The 18496-nt window shown below is 40.1% G+C and overlaps 1 protein-coding gene across 2 annotated transcripts in view; it reads right to left on the bottom strand.

The window, feature by feature from the left end:
• The window catches only part of LOC133418624 (glutamate receptor ionotropic, kainate 2-like), a 69279-nt gene extending 54083 nt beyond the window's left edge, over window positions 1-15196 (bottom strand). For both annotated transcript variants that reach the window (XM_061707418.1, XM_061707419.1), the window contains exon 1: window positions 14692-15196. In XM_061707418.1, coding sequence (XP_061563402.1) covers window positions 14692-14815 — 124 coding nt within the window. In that variant the 5' untranslated portion in view covers window positions 14816-15196. The remainder of the gene's footprint in view (window positions 1-14691) is intronic.
• Between the last annotated feature and the right edge of the window lie 3300 nt (window positions 15197-18496).

The raw sequence follows: 18496 nt of genomic DNA, 5'->3' as shown, positions 1-18496 counted from the left end.
GCTCTGTACAGTGGGAGATGCAAGTCAGATATGTTGCCATAGTGACTAATCGTGGGCTGTGTGGCATTGGCATTTTTGGAATCCGAGCAGCTGATTGGTGGAGGAAGGCTGTTGTGACAGCATGAATGACTTGTTTCGGTGACTAATGGCCAAAGTGCAGCTCCAGGATGGAGATGAGCTGCCCTGGCAACCGGTGGGCAACCCTGTCGCTAAGGCAAGTGGGCCAGGTATGCGCATGAAGTTCCTAAGTGAGGCTCTAAGACCTCTAAGAACCTACCACACCACAACTTCGTGGCCTGTTTCTGTCTCCCTCCATCCTTCCGCTCAAGAGGATCAGTGCCCAGAGCCAATAGGCAGGAGGCAAAAATGATGGACTCACTCCATAAATATTACTGAAATTCCCAGTGGGAACGCTCTCTGACATGTTTGGCGGTGAATAGGACATGATGCATGAAGGCCCGTGGAGAGTTGCCGCCCCTGGTCATTAATCTGATGCTTCCCTTGGTAGAGTGGTAGAGTGACCTTCCTACATTGAAATTCTGTCTTCACCTGAAGCTCTCCAGTCATTTGACCAGAACATGGGATACATTTACTATGCATTCACCCTGCATCATTATATCATATAAACAAACCACCATAAGCCACAATAAGTACAAAAAAAATAAAATCCCTTTTAAAGCTAACTCCATGTGTGTACATGCACGGGTTAAGAGACTTGCTGTTTTTATATTGATTACAGCAAAGGGGATTCAAGAGTGTATAGTTTGACTGGTAACATCTTCTCATACATAAGCCCTGAGGCAGAATCATGTAAATTGTTGGATTTGCCGCAGCAAGATAGGAAAAACAGTAAACTTAGTCAAATTGAGTTCTTTTTTTTTTCTTTTAGGATGGCAATGCCTGATGCATACTTAATTGTGTCTTGTACACCTGAGAGTAATGCTTTAGATTATGGTGCAGAAAAATGTGAGTAATTATAAAAGTCTGCATGATTAACTAATCTGAAATGAGTTGATAAATGATGAACTGTTCTGAATAACACGGATGTAAAGACTTGATGAGTTAGAGAAGGGTGATTGGGTCATAAATATGTGTGAAAAATGAATAACAATATGTTTCTTCATGAGTAATTCCTGATTAACCTTGAACAAGCTGCTAGGTTGCGGTGGCCATTCATTTGCCACTCAGTATTCATTACTTTAGCTTTACCTCACTTTTCCTTAAGTTTCTGCGTATTTTTATGGTCTTTTCAAGCAGTTAATCAAAATGAGCAAATGGTGGTTGAAAAAAAGAAGAATTGTGCAAAAATGGTAACTTATGTTTAAGTAATTAGCAGTAAATGAGTCATTACCATCCTTCTGCGCACCGCCTGGCTCAGTGTTAATCAGTAAGGTTACAAAGTGAGTAATCATTTCTCAGTTTTACTGTTATCTGAGAACTAATCATCATCTGATGAAATGGAATTAAATAGTAAGAGTATAAGATAAAGAGCAAATAGCTGTTTGCTCTGACAGAATAGATGTGAGAAGATTATATACAGTGCACAATGACAAAGTAAAAATAATCTCACTTAAAAGGAAATGGCTGCAAGCAACTATTCAGGATTGAAGAAACTGTCTGTCAAGCAATGGCACAAGTGTGAGAGCCTTTGATTAGAAGTTCACAAGCAACATAACAACAACGGCTCCTGAAAGACTTACCGGTACAAAAAACCTGACATTAAAACACAAGTCTTCTATTTACGGATAAGAATACCAACTCAAAAATCCTAAAATAGGGCGACGCAACCGTGTCTGACTGACTAAATCTGATGATATGTCATTCGCTGAGCTGTTGAGATTCGCAGGTTCTGTGACATCACAGAACCGGATCAGAGTAAAATCATCCAGCTGCTGCATCTTGATCTCCACCCAACACTATTTCACGCTGCATTTGCTGCACATTTGAAATCGCGTGGACAAACCTTTATATATTCAACCACATACACCTTGTGTGATAGAGCGATGGAGTAGAATTTAGTGTCTGAGTCCAGACACTAAACCCCCCCCAAGAAAACTGCTGCTATGAACAGAGGCAGTAAAATGAGTTGGGTTTTTTTTTTAAATTTTTTTTTTATGTATCTGTGATATTTTTGAGATTTAATTAATATCCCAGGAGGGGTCTTGATTGAACTACAAAAAAAGAAGCAAAAGGCCATATGTCTACTTTAATACAGATATTTCACAGAGATTTAAGGAAGTTGCTTTTTCTCTCTTTTAAATAAGCATAATCAAAAGTAAATCAATATAACAAGTCAATGTATAAATCAATACCTGTGACCAATTAGCCAATCTGTAAGTGATTCAGTGTGGGAACGGAGCAGGACACCATCGGACTACAACTTGTTTGGATTGTTGTCGGTCTTTCCTTCAGAATGGGATCAATGCTGTCACCTTAAAGCCTCTTGACAGCGGACTGTACCGTCACCTGCCACTGCTGGATGCTAAGCCTTGAGCTGGCTCACACATTTATCCATGCAAGAGAGAACACACACGAACACGCTCTGCAGAGACTGACAGCAAAGAAACCTTCTGGGTACGAAACAACCGAGTCCAGAGAAAAACGCTACTGATCCAAGGACGCAAGGTTCACGCCCGCAGCGTTCAATGACACCTGACTTCGACAGCAGTCTGTTAACTTGTGCATTGCAACAACGTCAATATCATCAATCTTTTGCAATGAGCAAGAGACTCAGTTCTCAACTGGAAATATCTGTCATGGCTGACGTCCCTGACCCAGCTCCAAGTGGGAAACCAGTGATAATATAACATATATTAATTCTAAGTGCTGGCAACAGATGTGCTAATTTGCAAAGCTCTCTCAATTCATAATAATGTGCCAGCTCCCTCCTCAAAATATGTGCTAATTTGCTAGGGCTCATTGTAGATGTGCTAAACTACCGACTGACATTTTGTGTGCTAATTTGTCAAGCAGGGACTCCTTTTTGGTACTAATTGTGCCAAACTGTGAGTACACTTCCACAGGCCTGGAATTACTGAATTCCTAAATGACTCCTGTCTGTTGGCAGTTTCCAGGCTCTCCAGCGCTTTCGATTTGCAAATGCAACTGAAAGAAACACAAGCTACTGTGAAAATAAGATGCATGAGCAGTGAGTACACACAGTTGGCGACGCAAGCGGATCAACATGCACACACGCACAAACACACAAAACCAACAAAAAGATGGAGTTGTTTCTGAGATTCAGTGAGCTCCTTAAGTCAAATGTTCTGGCTGTTTGGTCCTATTCACACATGCACACACAAGAAGAAGATAAGGTCACACGTGGGGTGTAATATGTCGATGTGTTGTGTGAAGATGTGCCATTTTGCTGGAATATTTCACATTATCATCGATCTTTTTCCACAGCTGCAGTCTAGAAACACCTACATGTTTCCAGGCAATTAGGAGGTGCCTTGCTTGAGTAACCTCTTAGACAAACACATTGAGAGGAAAACACAGTGTTCAGTGTCAGCACGTTCACACTCACGTAGACCCTTCCAGAGTGGCACACACACGCTCGGTACAGCAGAAAATATCATTCTAGTCAGGTCCACTTTACTATCTGTTAAATTGCTGGTTGTGCTGTTGCTGGGTGGATTTATTGGGTGTTTTTATGAATTAGAAAATAATAAAAATGATCCTAGATTTGAAATAATACTGGAAAAACTAAGATTTGGCATTTTTCCTTTAAAAAATAAACTGAATTGTCAAAATAATTACAGATTCCCACAATAAATAGCCTAATCTATAGCATCGACCAGTGAGAGCAAAGCTCTGTGCAGTTCGTTTTCCAATCATACAACATAAATATTACAGGTCCAGTTTGTGCTTCTTAGTTTGTATTGTTTACCATCCCGTAAAAATCATGAGTCCGTCAGCCGTGCAAACCCACTAAAACTGTGAATGCTCAGTAGTAACTACAGAAATAACTGTTTTATAACGCCTCTGATGTGCAAAAGTGAAGCAAAGTCCACTGAGAGGAAAGATAATGGACTGAGGCTGCAATATAACAAATGAAAAAAAGGAAAGAGAACCGATATCGACCAAGCTTCTGCAAATCTTTCCAGTCTTCTCAAGCAAATAGTTTTCAATTGTCTTGAAGCCAAAGTTGTTTCCAAATTGGCTTTGTAGGTGTTGATATCACTGTATCCGAAAGATTTTCTTCCTTTTTTTTTCTTTAAATACATTCTTCCCAAGTGCCCAAATATTTCACTATGGAATGAAATATTCAGGATATCACTATGGAAACACGATTTATATGAATCGCTAATTTTATAAAGTCAGGATTAAAACATACATCGCTGCAAATCGTGTTTGGCACAATCTTATGTAAATGTGGCATTAAAGTTTGATGAACTTAATATTGCAGTTATGGCATAAAAAAAGGCAGCGGAATGAAAAAGACCCGATGCAAGTGGCATCTGTAGGGAGAAACAAATTGATTTCCATATAATGAAGGTTGACGACCTGTCGGAGGTTTACGCCCCTCACCGCAGTGACAGCTTGCCTTGACTACAGCCCCTCGTGACCCTGAACAGGATGAAATGCTACAAACAAAAAAAGAGGATGGATGGATGGTGAAGGTTTTATGAGCATTGGAGCTCTGTCATCTGCCTGACTTCCATATAAATTTATAAATATGAGTATTCCCAAAACTGCAGTCACAAGGTGAAATAGTTTAAGTAAATCATACAAATCTTAAAACTGCAACCAGAGGCTTTCTGTCAGCACAGAAAATATGTGAATTGGCTCTAATATACATCCTATAGGGAGCGAGCAGGACCACTTATGTAATACAATGCCTCCTATTGCTTCACGCTTCACCTGTCTTTGCCATTTCTCTGCTTGAGACCCATTTTTTCACTTCGTTATCAAACCCACTTACAAAAACAGCAGCTTTCTCACTCTTTCAGGCGACAGTATGTCTCATGGTGGCCTCTGCAGGTGACAGATGGCGACCTCACAGCGCTGCTCACTGTAAACTGAGTTTTAATCAAGCCTAAGCTCATGTGAGATGCTAATTATTCACTGCAGGCTAAGATAGCCCAGGCTGGAGAACACTGTGACTATGAATGTGTATCACTGGTTTATAATCACTTTCCTGTTGTGATGAAACAGGCATTAACGTCATTTGCAGATGACAAATATAAAGCAGGATGGACCATCTGAAGCAACCCAGGATGCTCCAAACGTCAAGCCGCATCGCTCAACAAGATAAATATGGATAAGAACTTGATTATCAGTAATCCTAAAGTCCTAAACCAAACTCTCACAAAGCATGCAGATTGCCACGATTCTCCGGCATACTTGCCAGAAATAAAAAGAGAAAAAAGTGGGTATTTAGTCTTAAATTTCAATATATTTACATTTACATTTCAGGCATGAAATCAATCTTTTCCCAGAGGAGTTTGATAACAGGATGGACTTACATTACAGCATCTGTACCATTTATCATATGGAACAGACACTGGCACGGAGCTGAGAGGAAGTTCGAATGATAATGTTGCAATTAGGTCAGAGCAAATTATACAAGACTTCATTGTCCTCTTTGCTCCCTTTGTCGCTCTTATTCTAATTCTCAGTGTTATCCTGCACGTTGAAATGGCCCTGTATTACAGTCTTCGGGTTGTAATTTGGATAAAAATGGCTGTAAAATTAGACTTTCTTTCTTGTAGAGGGGCAGATGTTATCTCTCTTTAAAGCCAAAGGTCAAGAAATTAATTCAGGAGGAAACTCTTTAACTCATATGGCAGGGTTTTCATGAAATCTATGAGCAGCAAAAATGTAGAGGGTGTTATCTTTGAAACTGATTATGTTAAAAGCCGTTAATGTTCAAACATATATTGTTTGCAGTTTTTTCCTGAAGCGTGTTTTACAAATTCGGTATTTTCTTCTTTTAAATAAAGTACTTTTGTGTTTTGTATTTATTTTTGTATTAATTTATTTATTTATTTATAGCAGCAATCACTCAGGTCAGTCCCATGATTTTAAGTCTAAATTTATTAACGCTTCAGTGATTTCCATTTTTGTGAATTTTGAAACATTTAGATTATACATGTAACTTATAGGGGACCTATTATGGCATCTAATACCTATTTTAAACAGGCCTTGAATGTCTTAAAAACAAGCTTTTGATTTTTTTTGCTAAATAAATTAGAAATTAAGCCTCTGAGCCATGTCTTTATCTTCCCATTCTCTAACCTCATTATCTATGCAGGATTCTGAGTGGGCGGGGCTATGATAATGAGGCTCTGTGCTGATTGGCTGCCTGAATGACGTGGTACACCGCTACAAAAAAATGGCGGAAGCTCCAGCTGGCGGAGTTAGTTGTGGAGGCCAACCTATCGCTCCCGTCGTTACGTAACGACGGGAGCAGAATCTGAACGGCTCATAGAAGCCACATCACACTGGATGGATCATCCGGGCGGCTGTACAGACACTGCAGAATTTAGTTGCTTTCTTCCTTCTCTGAGTTGGCAGGCTGAGGGGAGACCACTTTATATATGTTAAAGCAAGATAAAACGTGTTTTTCATAATAGGTCCCCTTTAAATTAATTTCACTGATGAAACTGTTTGGGTGGAACATGTCAACCTGCATCTTAATGACAATCATCACTAATTCTAAAGCAAAGTAATGAGTTAAATATATAAAGCATACTGTGTTTAATCCAAAATAAGTGGCAATGTTCTCTTAACTGCTGATTTGTTTTAAAATGTCATCAAATATTTGTTTAATTTTTTTTCTTTTTTTACATTTTATGGCAGGTGAGCATGATTAATAAGACCTGAGACCTCTAATCTGTTTAATATTCTGCATCAACAACCAGCTGCTTCTGGAGAAAACAGATTAGGCGATTCAGGATAGGGTTTAAGTCTTAATTCAAATCTGTGTTGTGCAGAAAACTCCTCAATGATGCATGAATGTTAGACACATTTTACCTCAAGGTTAAGACATACGTTTTAGTGCAGATTTTCTTCTTTAAGAATGCTTAATATCCATCAAATGAGTGTAAAAGTACTGTTTACATTGAAGTTCAAAATAGAATAAAACAGAATAAAAGCTTGAAATGTCTGTCTAATATCGATTTCTGGCGTTGTGTAAACAAAGCAGGACTTGATTGTAAGTGGATGAAAAAAATGGGTGAAAAGCAAAGACACAAGATAAGAGCCAAAGAGATTGTAGGGACAATGAAGGACAAATAGAAAGAAATAGGCGAGCAAAATATTTACAGTTATACATATATATATACATATATATATATATATATATATATATATATATATATATATATATATATATATATGGTTATATGATGAAGTTAAAAGTGCAATGTACTATCATGCTGACGCTTTACTGTCCCTCAGATAGACAGAAAAAATAACAAATGATGAGCCATTGTAACTGTGGGAAGATGAGTGATTCAAGACTAAAATAAGGAGTGTTTGAACCTGAGATGGAAAGAAGGAAAAGGTTGCCGGGTAAGACACTAAAAAATAAGATGAGTGAAGGAAACAAAGAATGAGAAATTGAGAATAAAAGAGGTCACTGGAGGCAGATAAGACACTCAATTAAAAGACTAAATGGATGGTCCATTAGACCCGAACAGACACCTGCACCCCTCCTCCCGCAGTCTGCTGCAAGGCAGGAAAATGTCAGCTCCTGGTTTGGGTTCATCAGCCTCCCATGTTGTACAGGAGCAAGCTGATGATCAGAGCTGCAGGTACACTTTGCTGCATAGGTGTGTCAATTTTTCTTACTTGTTCTGCAAACACAAAAGCAATCGTATAGCAGCGGAGAGGAAACAAAATGAAAGAGACCTGCACAGTGACTTGTGCAAAGAAAATAGCCAGAGGCATGCAAATAAAAAGAAAAAAAAAAAACAGACTAAATAATGAAGTCCTTCCAAATGTGTTTGCACATTCAAGCAAAAAAACAAAAAAACTGGGGAGGAAAAAAAGGGAGAGAGACAACAGACAGGAAAGTGGTGCAAAATCACAAGCCATGTTTTAATCTTTCTTCTGATCTGCTGTCTACAATATTTCACCATTTCTCACATTCAGTCACACCCTACTGGGTAGAAAATTTTCAGCCTTTTGTCATATATAAAAACCAATGGCCGGGGGTTATATATGACAGGGAGCTGTGTAAGGGAAATGGAGCCGATTGGCTTCATTATGTCTCGTCAAAATCTTAAAACAGATCGTGCAAGATTGGAAAATCAATCCAACTCTATTCCAGTCCACAGTAATGCTTTGAATGAGTGGGTATGGGTCATATTCATGGGTCATATCAAACAATTGTGGAATACTACCAAAGCCTGCAGCCACAGTACACAGCACAAGAGCTTTGTCAAATCACTTCCCCAGCTTCCAGAAATACTTTCAGTCTATTTAACTATACCATATGTTAACCCTTGGCTCTTCTCTGAGCTATTCATTAATTTCCTAAATTAGTCATAAATTCACCTACTTTTTTTTCCAATAATATTTCTAATTGCACTATTACATTCACTTATTTCTTTAAAACAAGAACATTGTAAAGCTCTGCAAGAACAAGTTCTCAAAGCAAGAAGATATCAAATAAATTCAACGATGTAGGGGGGGGGGGGGGGTTCTGCATAGCCCTGCTGCATCGTGGACAAAAGAACGTCATGCTGATTCAGAGAACATGATTTTAAGTAAGCCTGCATCAATATGTTCCCCCCACAGAGCACATTTCTCCTTGTCTCCTTGGTTCACACAGAGATATGTTCTTACATCAGGCAGCCTGGGCTGTCAATGGGGGTCTGAATTCTGTCCTCTCTTTCTCAGCCCACCACTGCACTTCTCCTCTTAGTCCTTTATTCAGCTGGCAAGTAATAAAGGTGAATCACTACATCCCGACCTGATCGGGGCCTCATATCATAACCAACACACCCGGAGGGTTTTCTGTAATTGATTGACTTTAAAATCCCACGTACTTTGGATGTCAATGATTTCATTTATGGTGCATGTGCCTTCAGATATGTTGACTGAGCTACAGTATGTGCTTGGAATGCGTATCTGATTTTCTCACTTCACTAGAGATATACAAAAAAAAAACCCTTTCGAAATCATACATGGTGTATAGAAGTCAAATGCCAGGCGTATACATTAATATTAACAAACTGAGATTTTTTTTTAGCATGAAACACAACCAACAACAACAGCAAAAAGCAACCAAAAAATAAATAAAAACATATCATCAACCACCCTACAAATCCAAAATCCACATTTACTTTTGCACCAATTAGCGTTAGGCTGGTTTCCAAAACAAGTCAATGACAAGCCAGGTTTCTTTCTCGCCATTAAGCAATCTTTTCACAGTCAATTAATGCAGTTGAGCTCATATGAAGTTAAAAGTCTCACATATCAACCTCATATGTGATGCAAAGCCATGTTGTTTTGCTCCAGGAGGTCAAAGTGCTGCTTTTCGCATATCTGGAAGCAAAGTGGAAAGAGCAGTTGAGAGTTCACAAGCTAAATATATTTACTTTGACTAAAACCATTCGGCTTGTAGCGGCTTGAAATTGTTATCAGTTGACATTGATTGATGTAACCTCACGCAGCCTGCTTATTTAACACTTTCTTATAGCTATTTCACATGTCTCACTGATTGTAACCTGTGATACACAATGGACCAAGCTTTTGAAACTTGGCGCTGCTTATTTGTTTTTCCTGCCTGCTTTCTTTTTTTCCTTATTCCTCTTAGCAATGCCAACATGTTGATGTTCATTGATTCCTACCATTTTACACTCTACCAGAGGTTGAGACAGAACGCTAATAAAGGCTAATAAAAAACATTTTGGGTTTAGTTCTTCAAGGGAACCACAAGGACACTTGCTTACCAATGTGTTTCTATTCTGAAAAAGCTATTTCATGCATATCTGTAGTTGCAGGCAAGTTTTCAGCTTGCTAATATGATTCTGCTGACATTTATTCAGAGATGCAGTGCATGACTCCTGGCCTCCCACTACATTTCCACAGCATGCTCTGCCCTCCTCTCTGTCTCTCCTCACAGAAGCCATCAGAAAACAGTAATAAAAGACCACAACTGAGAGTGGGCTGAGAGAGGACTGCTCTGAGGCAAACTAATCTATCTTTGCTCTGAATCTTCTGGCCTGAACACTCACTGTTTTTCTTCTCACTCACACTTTATATGAACTCCCTCTCTCTTTTCCTCTCTAACAAACACTCTTGTTTTCTTACACCTCTCTGTGACATCACATTTCCAACATACTCCCTTGGAGAGACTGTGTGTATTCAAATTTTCAAAAAAAAAAAAAAAAAAAACAAGGAGAAAATAGAAAAGGAAAAGAAAAGAAAAATCATGTGAGTGATTTCAGCTCTGACCTTCAGTCTGTTCTGAGCCAGACGACCTGGCAGCAAGACATGCTGCGGGGCTTCACTCAAGGGACGGCTTTGCAGAACAATTACACATATAACCCTTAGCCTCTGCTGGAAAATACATGAGTTACAATGGCAATGAGTGGAAGGCTGTAAATAAAGAATTCCAATACAAAGTTTAGAACAAGGAAAACCACAGGTCTTAGGTGTTTTCTATTTGATTTGCAACAATGTTTAAGAAAATGCTGCCATGCCAGAGCTGCTCACCCTACAACAAGGTCAATCAGTTAAAGCCTCCTTCTATGTAAATAATCTTTTCAAATGCTGCTTGTAAATCTCAAAATTGACTTGAATCTGAGCACACCAAAAACTAATTTCATACCTCACAGATATTTGCCATTTGAAAATGGCAAGAAATCTGTACCCTGAATTAATCAACATTGAGTTTCCTGTAACTGCTCATGACAGCAAGACCTTCAAAGACTCAGGACTGTAAACATGTTTTAGAAATCCATCTAGATAGTTCTCTGCTTCAAGCCCATGTGTGGTGCTGCATGCTAATGTAGGACAGATCTCCTCTTTGTTCTTGAAACCCACAGTGGGTATTTTTAAACCATGGAAATCATTTGCCAGCAGAGATAGTTTCACATTTCTATAAGCTACACCGAGGCCAAGTGACACATGAATATTTTAAGCAGCTTTGTGGGTATTTAAATGTGTTTGCTATGAACATGCTGGCAGTGGGCCAGGGCACAGGGTGTTATCCATAATTCCAACAATCCTAAACTCAATTCCAGATAATTTAGGCTGGCAGAAATCAAAAGCAAATAAAGTCAATTAACTACTAACTCCTCTTGAATTTATTCCCACTACCCTTGCTCTCGGCAGCCTTATAATTTTACCGCACCATAACTCAGTTGTGGGGATGAAACGTGCTTAATATTAGAAATGCAATAAAGAGTTTATATGTTGGCACAGCATTGTGGAAGGAGTTAGATAAATTTCACATTCACCAGAGGGGATTTTCTCTTTTGGCAGTTGACAGAAAGGAAAAATATGGATTTCTTTTCCAAAATGAAAGCTAATGTTGTTTTAGTCATAAATATTCCCCACATATGTTTATACTGGAAATATGTAAACCAAACCTGAAAATAAACAAACAGAATGAGCATCTCTGAGTCAACAATGCTTTCAGCAGCAGCTGACAGCCCAGGGACACACTGCATCTGCCAATGCTGTTTGCAGATGGCAGTGATAATGTTATCACCCAACGTCACAGTCTCAGACCATCTATGGACTGCCGAAATTAAAAACTGCAAAGTTTTTGCTTCTGTTGCAGAAAGTTTACTCATCGTGCATCTAAATAAGATTGTACATTTACACATGATTTTGTCCTGGGCACGGACAAAATTTCAGACATTTAAGTTTGGCCAACCAGTTAACATGCACCACATACCAGCTATTGTAACACAGCCCTTAGTTTCCATCTTGCACAATGCTAATGCAACGCATATCAACTGACAAAATTTAGAATTTTAAATTACTTCTTTGCTGTAAAAAATGAAAAAAAATAAGTGCCACATTCAAGCCTAGAAATTAATTCAATAATATGTTTAGTTGTTTGTGCCACTAAGCTGCTACATGTTAACTGTCTTTGTATTGGTGGAATCCCACCAGTGTTGTAAAGTGTTATTCAATGCTTTCAAAAGGAAGATGTGCACTTGTTAAAAAGTGAATACTCTCAAGAGGTATCTTATTAAACATTTTATGGGCTACATTTCATTATCTAACTAAATGACTCACATGTGAAACTGATAAATGAGGAAGACCGTGCATGATAATTCAATTCCATTTTGGAATTAGCTGGGGCATATTTGTCTGCAGCAGGTGGCCCCAACACCTGTTTTTATATATTTTTTTTTTTTATCTTTTGACACTTTTCAATCTACATGGTGAGCTAGAAACTGTGATACAAAAGGCTCACTATGTTATGGTGATACAGTGTGTGTATCTGTGTGTAAAGGTCTCAGCCTGACAGGAGAACAGTGGTTGTACAATGTGAGCCGGCTGTCTGGGCAGAATGGAGCATGGAGCAAGGAGGGAACAGATGGGCCCACGGGAGCTGACCTCCTCATTTAGCCAGGTTCCTGAAGGAGGACCTGGGATTATCTGCTGAGTAAGCACATTCTGCAGGATACAAAATGCTCTGGAAAAGGACCAATGGGCCCTAGTGTCTTCCACGCTTCCATGAACTTTTGTAATTCCCTGGCCCCCTTTTAGCTTACGTATTCACTTTCAATAAAATATACATGTTCTATTTTGGATTATAATTCCTTTGTACAAACTGACTCAGCGAAGACCCTGAATGTATCATCTTCTCAAAAGGGAACGACCCACAACAACTTTCAGCTTAGAGAAGAAGGAGGTGATACCTGAATTGACGAGAAAGTAATCCATCTGAACACAAAGATTAAAGCTTTTTACATAACCTATTCACAGTGTTACAACACTATGAAGTGAGAAGTGATTCCGTTCGGCAACAGGCAGCATGTTGGTCGCTGTCCGCGGTGCTGAAACGCTCTGCGCTGTCGAGTCAGAACCACGGACAGCGACAGAGCCGGAACCAGCTTCGAGCAGCCTTCCAATTGCTCCGCATGCCAGCAGCAGAGGAAGAAGAAAATCAAGCGTGAGTTTTACCTCACAGGAAGATATCTCAGTGACATGAATCATCGCTTATCTGGCATGGTCATGTCTATCTTACAACTGACGCCAGAAGCCCTACGGATCCAACGCATAGGCTTAGCAAAGGCGACACACGCTATACCCTATTTGTTATAAAGACCAAAAGAGTCGTAATAAAAACCATGTTTGCATTAATAAAATACTTACATATGCATAAAGATGTGGGCATTACTGTGGTCACTTTAAAGTGTAAAAGCATTGACCATCTCGCATTGCTCGACGCTGTTTAAGGGAAAGGCTACAGTCATTATTTGCCGGCCTGAAAACCGCTCACCAGCAGGGAGTTTACCGTCTTCCGAAAATTTCTGAAAATGAGCCGAGCGTCTGTCAGACAATGTGTGAGACTGGAAATTGGAAGTGAAAATGCAGCAGAAGGACAAGTACAACCCGTTGCCATAGCGGCGGCTCTTGTGGATGTGGCCTGACTCCTAAACAGCAGGACCCACGGGAGAATTGGGGATTGTAGGGAAGTGTTGTCAACACTTGATGACATGCCCTCCTGGGGTGGAGGGTGGGCAAGGGAGTGGGTGTTTTTTGTCTCCAGTTGGGGGAGTTGGGGTGTACTGTAGGTAAGGAAAGAGGTGTCTCCGTCACTTCCAGACCTTTTGTGTAAACCTACGGGAGAGCGACAGAAGCAGTCATCCCAAGATGGATATAATTAAGCAGCAGAGGAAGCCACAAGAGGCCATGATTTCGTGCTTTCATGTGGAAACAAATGTTAATTGCACTATTTTGAACATTTTGAAGCAAGGGACTATGTTCTGTTGTGGCAACTATAATCAACAACAATTACAGGCTATCAGTTTTCATGAGAATTTTTTTTTAAAGTTCTTGAAGAGAATTAACTTTTACTCTATTACGCCACATTAACCATTCAGATGTTATGGGAGCTGATTCTCAAGTATGGCAAAACTGAAACTATATGTGTTTCCAAAAGCCGCAACAAAATTAGCCTATATACACGAATATCCAACAGATGGAGACTTCAGGGGAATTTAAGATGAAAAGTAGCACCAGGTCTATTGGTCGTATCTTTTCAGATATCAGCAATCGATATGCGCTCCGAGGTGCAATGTTTACATGTAAGTATTTATTGTAGGAGCATACTGAGGATTAGAGGTTCAGGACTACACCGTGACACCTATGACAGAGATATGGCTTAAATCTTGGAGCGACGTCTATCCAGCTCAATTTCCCGTAAATGAACTGTTGCTCACTCATTTACTGTACGTGTATGTAGGGTCTGCTAGAGTTAAGTTTCATGGAAAACAACAACAATCCTCGATGGAGTTGTTCTTGGTAAAACTCCATAAAAACACATTGAAACCTTAGGCTATAGTTTATGAAGCAAACAACTTCATACCAACTATTAATCAAAACAAACACTACTTTACCATCTTTACTCGTGATCACAAACAAGCAGGTTAAAATTGTAAACATATATGCTCTTCCATTCGGTAAATACTGGTTAGATATGGCCATTCGAAGCAAATACTGTAATTATACACCTTAGCAGAAGAGATATGTTTTCAAGCAGATTCTTACCAAATCTTAAAACGTGTGGCATCCCGCAAGTGTGACCAAGAAACAGCAGCAGAAACGGGATGAGCCGGAGGTTGGACCTGAAAACGAGACTGGTTATCATCAGATGATGGGAGGTAATCTTCATGTTGTATCTCTTTTTTTTTTTTTTTAATGCACAGCGGTTAATCCCCCCGGTGCGTGGGTCCGATCCCCCCGTGATTCTTCTACTGCTGTTGTACAAGGCAGTGTGACGGTGGCCCTGGATGCGCAAGATCACGGCATGGTCACTTGCGCTTTCCCTAAATCCATTAGCAGTCCCGGCATCATTCCTTCCCCTGCTCCTTCGTCCTATTCAATGCGCCAAGACACAGCAATCCTCGTAGTCGAGGGACAATGAGACATCCATGTCGAAAGGTACGGATCCGGTTGAGAGCAGGGAGCCCGAGTCGGGGCTTTATGTGAGCTACAGTAGAAGCAGAGCTGGGAAGCAGATGATACAGCAGCGATATGCAGCCCCCTATGAGGCTTTCTGGGTTGCCTGCGCTCCCATTATACTGCACTGCTGCACAGGCTCTGACGTCGAGCCAGGGTTAGTATTGTGAACGCGCACCACAGAGAAGCAAAGCGTGAGTGAGGGAGAGCCGGAGAAGAAAGAGATAGCCTATTGATCGAAACACAGAAAGAAATGTCAGCGAAGGAGAGGAGAGTGGTGCTGAGTGACATTCAAACACTGGGAAGGGTGGAATGGAAAACTTTATTTCAAATCCCCTTTAAAAGCAGGGGCAAGTTGGTGCACAGCTTGCATGCACTTTGTGATGCGGTTGAACATGGAAAGTGCATACAGCAGCAACTTTGCAGCTTCTAAAATGAGTCCAAAGAAATACCTTATTCATTCATCAATCGAAAAGCACCAAGCATATAGGTATCTAAGCATCGATCTTGAAAAAAAGGGAACATAAAAAAAAAACTATTGAAACTGAAGTAGATAAAAATCAACTACCCTTGGTATTCTTTCTTCTCTGTTCAGCACCATGGAGATAATAATGCAATTAGTTGATCTCCTCATGGGAGAATGTTGAGATTTATAGGATACATTTTTGCTGGATTCGGTGCAAAAGCAGCCTCTACTACATACATTAAGTGGCAAAACCAAGAGAGCCAATAAAAATATGTAGGCCATCTTTGTGTTTTTTCATCCACAACCTTTCAAATGATTTTTTATGGGATTTAAAGAAACAACCTCTTCTTATACCAAGAACGTGGGCGGAACGAGGAATTGAAATTGACAACCGAAAATCCATAATGTAGAGTGAAGCAGTTGAAATGCCTGCATACTTAACCAATGCAAATCAGTAAAATTAAACACAAGAGCCTCCGACTCGAGCTCAGTGGGAGACATCTCCAATGTGGAGATGTGGAGCTGTGTATGGCATGCCAAAGCTTACCACTGGTTGGATGAAAAGGGGGGAAACCCTATAAAAAGCCATGTGTACCGTTTATATTGGAACTCAAAAGAGACTGTATTCTTTGACTTGTACCGGAAAGATGCATATCTGCTGGTCCTGTGGAGGCCATATGGATGCACCTTATCAGCCTCCGCTTCCATGAGCAGCTCTTCATATGCGAGTGCATCAGCTGGAAGTAAAAGTACAGCGGCGCACCCCCGCCCCGAGAGGATTGAGGGCTATTTAATCCCCACGGAGATGTGAAAAGAGCTCTTTGATCGGGGCCACCGGAGTCCAAGCATGGATGAACACAGCCACTGTGAGGTCTAAGTGTGAATGACTTGCCTGTGTGTGTGTGTGGGAATGTGTGTGTTGCAGAAATACTCCAAAATAAAGTTACTACTATTTATTTGTGGGCTTAGAGTGCATTGAAAATGTATCTTAAATGTGATCTTAGTAAACTTGGTGTAGCCTATATTTAACTCTTTTTGATATGACTTTTTTTTCAACCCACAGTGTACTACTAAGCAGAATTCACCATTAAGAGCAAATGTGTTAATAAGTAATGACACCAGCACTTCATTTTTGCTGAAGTGCTACTCTGTTTTACTTCACAAGAGTTGTCACCCCCCCCCTCCCCCCTTCCCAAACAAATAACAGCAAATGGATTTAACAGTGAAGAGGGCGAATGCACCAGCTATAGGAAAACGAACTAATTACACAGAATCAAGTAGGTGGTGTGAACATTGACTTTGAACCTGTGCCGGGCTGCGTGGGCCTGCACACCAGCACTCTGAAGTGTTAGGAAATCAAAGAGAATGGCACTCATCATGCTACCATCTGGACCATTAGCATAATTATGGAGGAATTCAGGATTTCCGTATAAGTCAGCAGAGCCTCCACAGCATGAAAGGAATGCTTATGGAGCTCAGGGAAAAGACATCAACCAACAGGCATGCAAGATGGTTTCCTTTTAAAGTTAAAGCGCCCTCTGGTCTGGCGCTATGGCACTGTAAGTGCAATAAGCCCTCAAGATCCACAACTAAAATGTTATCAGCAAAATGGAAGAAAAAAAAAAGAAATATGTCAAATGATTCTGATGTAATCTTTTTAATGGAGAATGATTCTGCATGCCCAAGAAAAGTACAATTTACATTTTACTGGACTATGACTGATATAGTTCTTGTGAGACTGTTGGTTATCAGTAACACACTTCCCCTTTCCCAATTAGTCAGTGAGCATGTTATTATCTTCTGTAACAGTCAGACATAGGACATTGATGAGGATGGTAAAATTATTTATTGTGATGTTCAAAGGTCTCTGCTCCTTTAGATTGTTGTGACCAATAGTAAAAAAAGCAATACCATCTGAAAGACATAGCCTACTTTTGTCATCCATGATCACAATGTGTAATTTTTTTCTCTCTTTTTGAAGTAGACCAGAAATGAGATGAGTTTATACACACGCACTCGCTTGTAACTCACATAGGCTTCTATACGAGCTAACTGGCGTGTTTATTCAAACACTATTCATGAACTTGGTAACGCAAAGAGGACTTTATGCAAAGGAGAGATAACCACAGCGAAAAGCCTTCTGTCATTCTCTTGCTCTCTCACTATGTCTCCCCTCCCTCCCTTGCTCTCCCGCCCAGGCAGACTGGTGGAAAGATAGCATTGGCACAGAGAAGGAAACCATGGAAACGAGAAGCTGATGCACTTTGAATGGTAAGGCCCTGAAAAAGAAGACATTCATTCACTTCAGTTGCCTTGCTCTAAAGGATCATCTCAACCGCATTATTTTGAATGTTACAAGTTAGTTTAACATGGATGGCTTGGGAAAGAGCCAGAGGTGCTCTCTCTACATCAGCTTATTATGTCAGAATAACTCTGGCCAAGGACGTCTTAACACACTGGCCAGAGCCTATAGAGAAAACAGATTTTCTCTACATGTGCAATATGTATAAACCCATTCCTCTTTCCAGGTTTAGTATCACATAAAGGGAAAAGCATGTCTCACTTAAGCACTTTGGAGTCCAGTGTAAATATATTTCCCACTCGCGGCAACGCCTTTGAACACAGCATGGCAAAGTTACTAGCTGCTTATATGTTTTGAGCAGTGCTCTCAATGAAATCCCTGGGACCTCAGTGGGAATACATTCTTCAGAGACAATAATTAGTCAAGTGAGACATTAATTAGGACCTCTCTGCACACTGTCACTTCCACTTAGTGCTGATGGATGCCTGTAAATCCTACCTTCTAGCAGCTGCAGTCAGGCAGACTTTTCTCTGATGGTGCACTCTGAGTTTGTAATTTGATTGCCATCTGCAATGCCATGCTACAGCAGCAGTACTTTCAAGAATCATGTGTAATTTGGCCAAAAC

This window comes from Cololabis saira, chromosome 18 (assembly GCF_033807715.1).
Source record: "Cololabis saira isolate AMF1-May2022 chromosome 18, fColSai1.1, whole genome shotgun sequence".
NCBI lineage: Eukaryota > Metazoa > Chordata > Actinopteri > Beloniformes > Belonidae > Cololabis > Cololabis saira.
The sequence above is the reverse complement of the archived record's forward strand: the minus strand, read 5'-3'. Positions and strand labels throughout refer to the sequence as shown.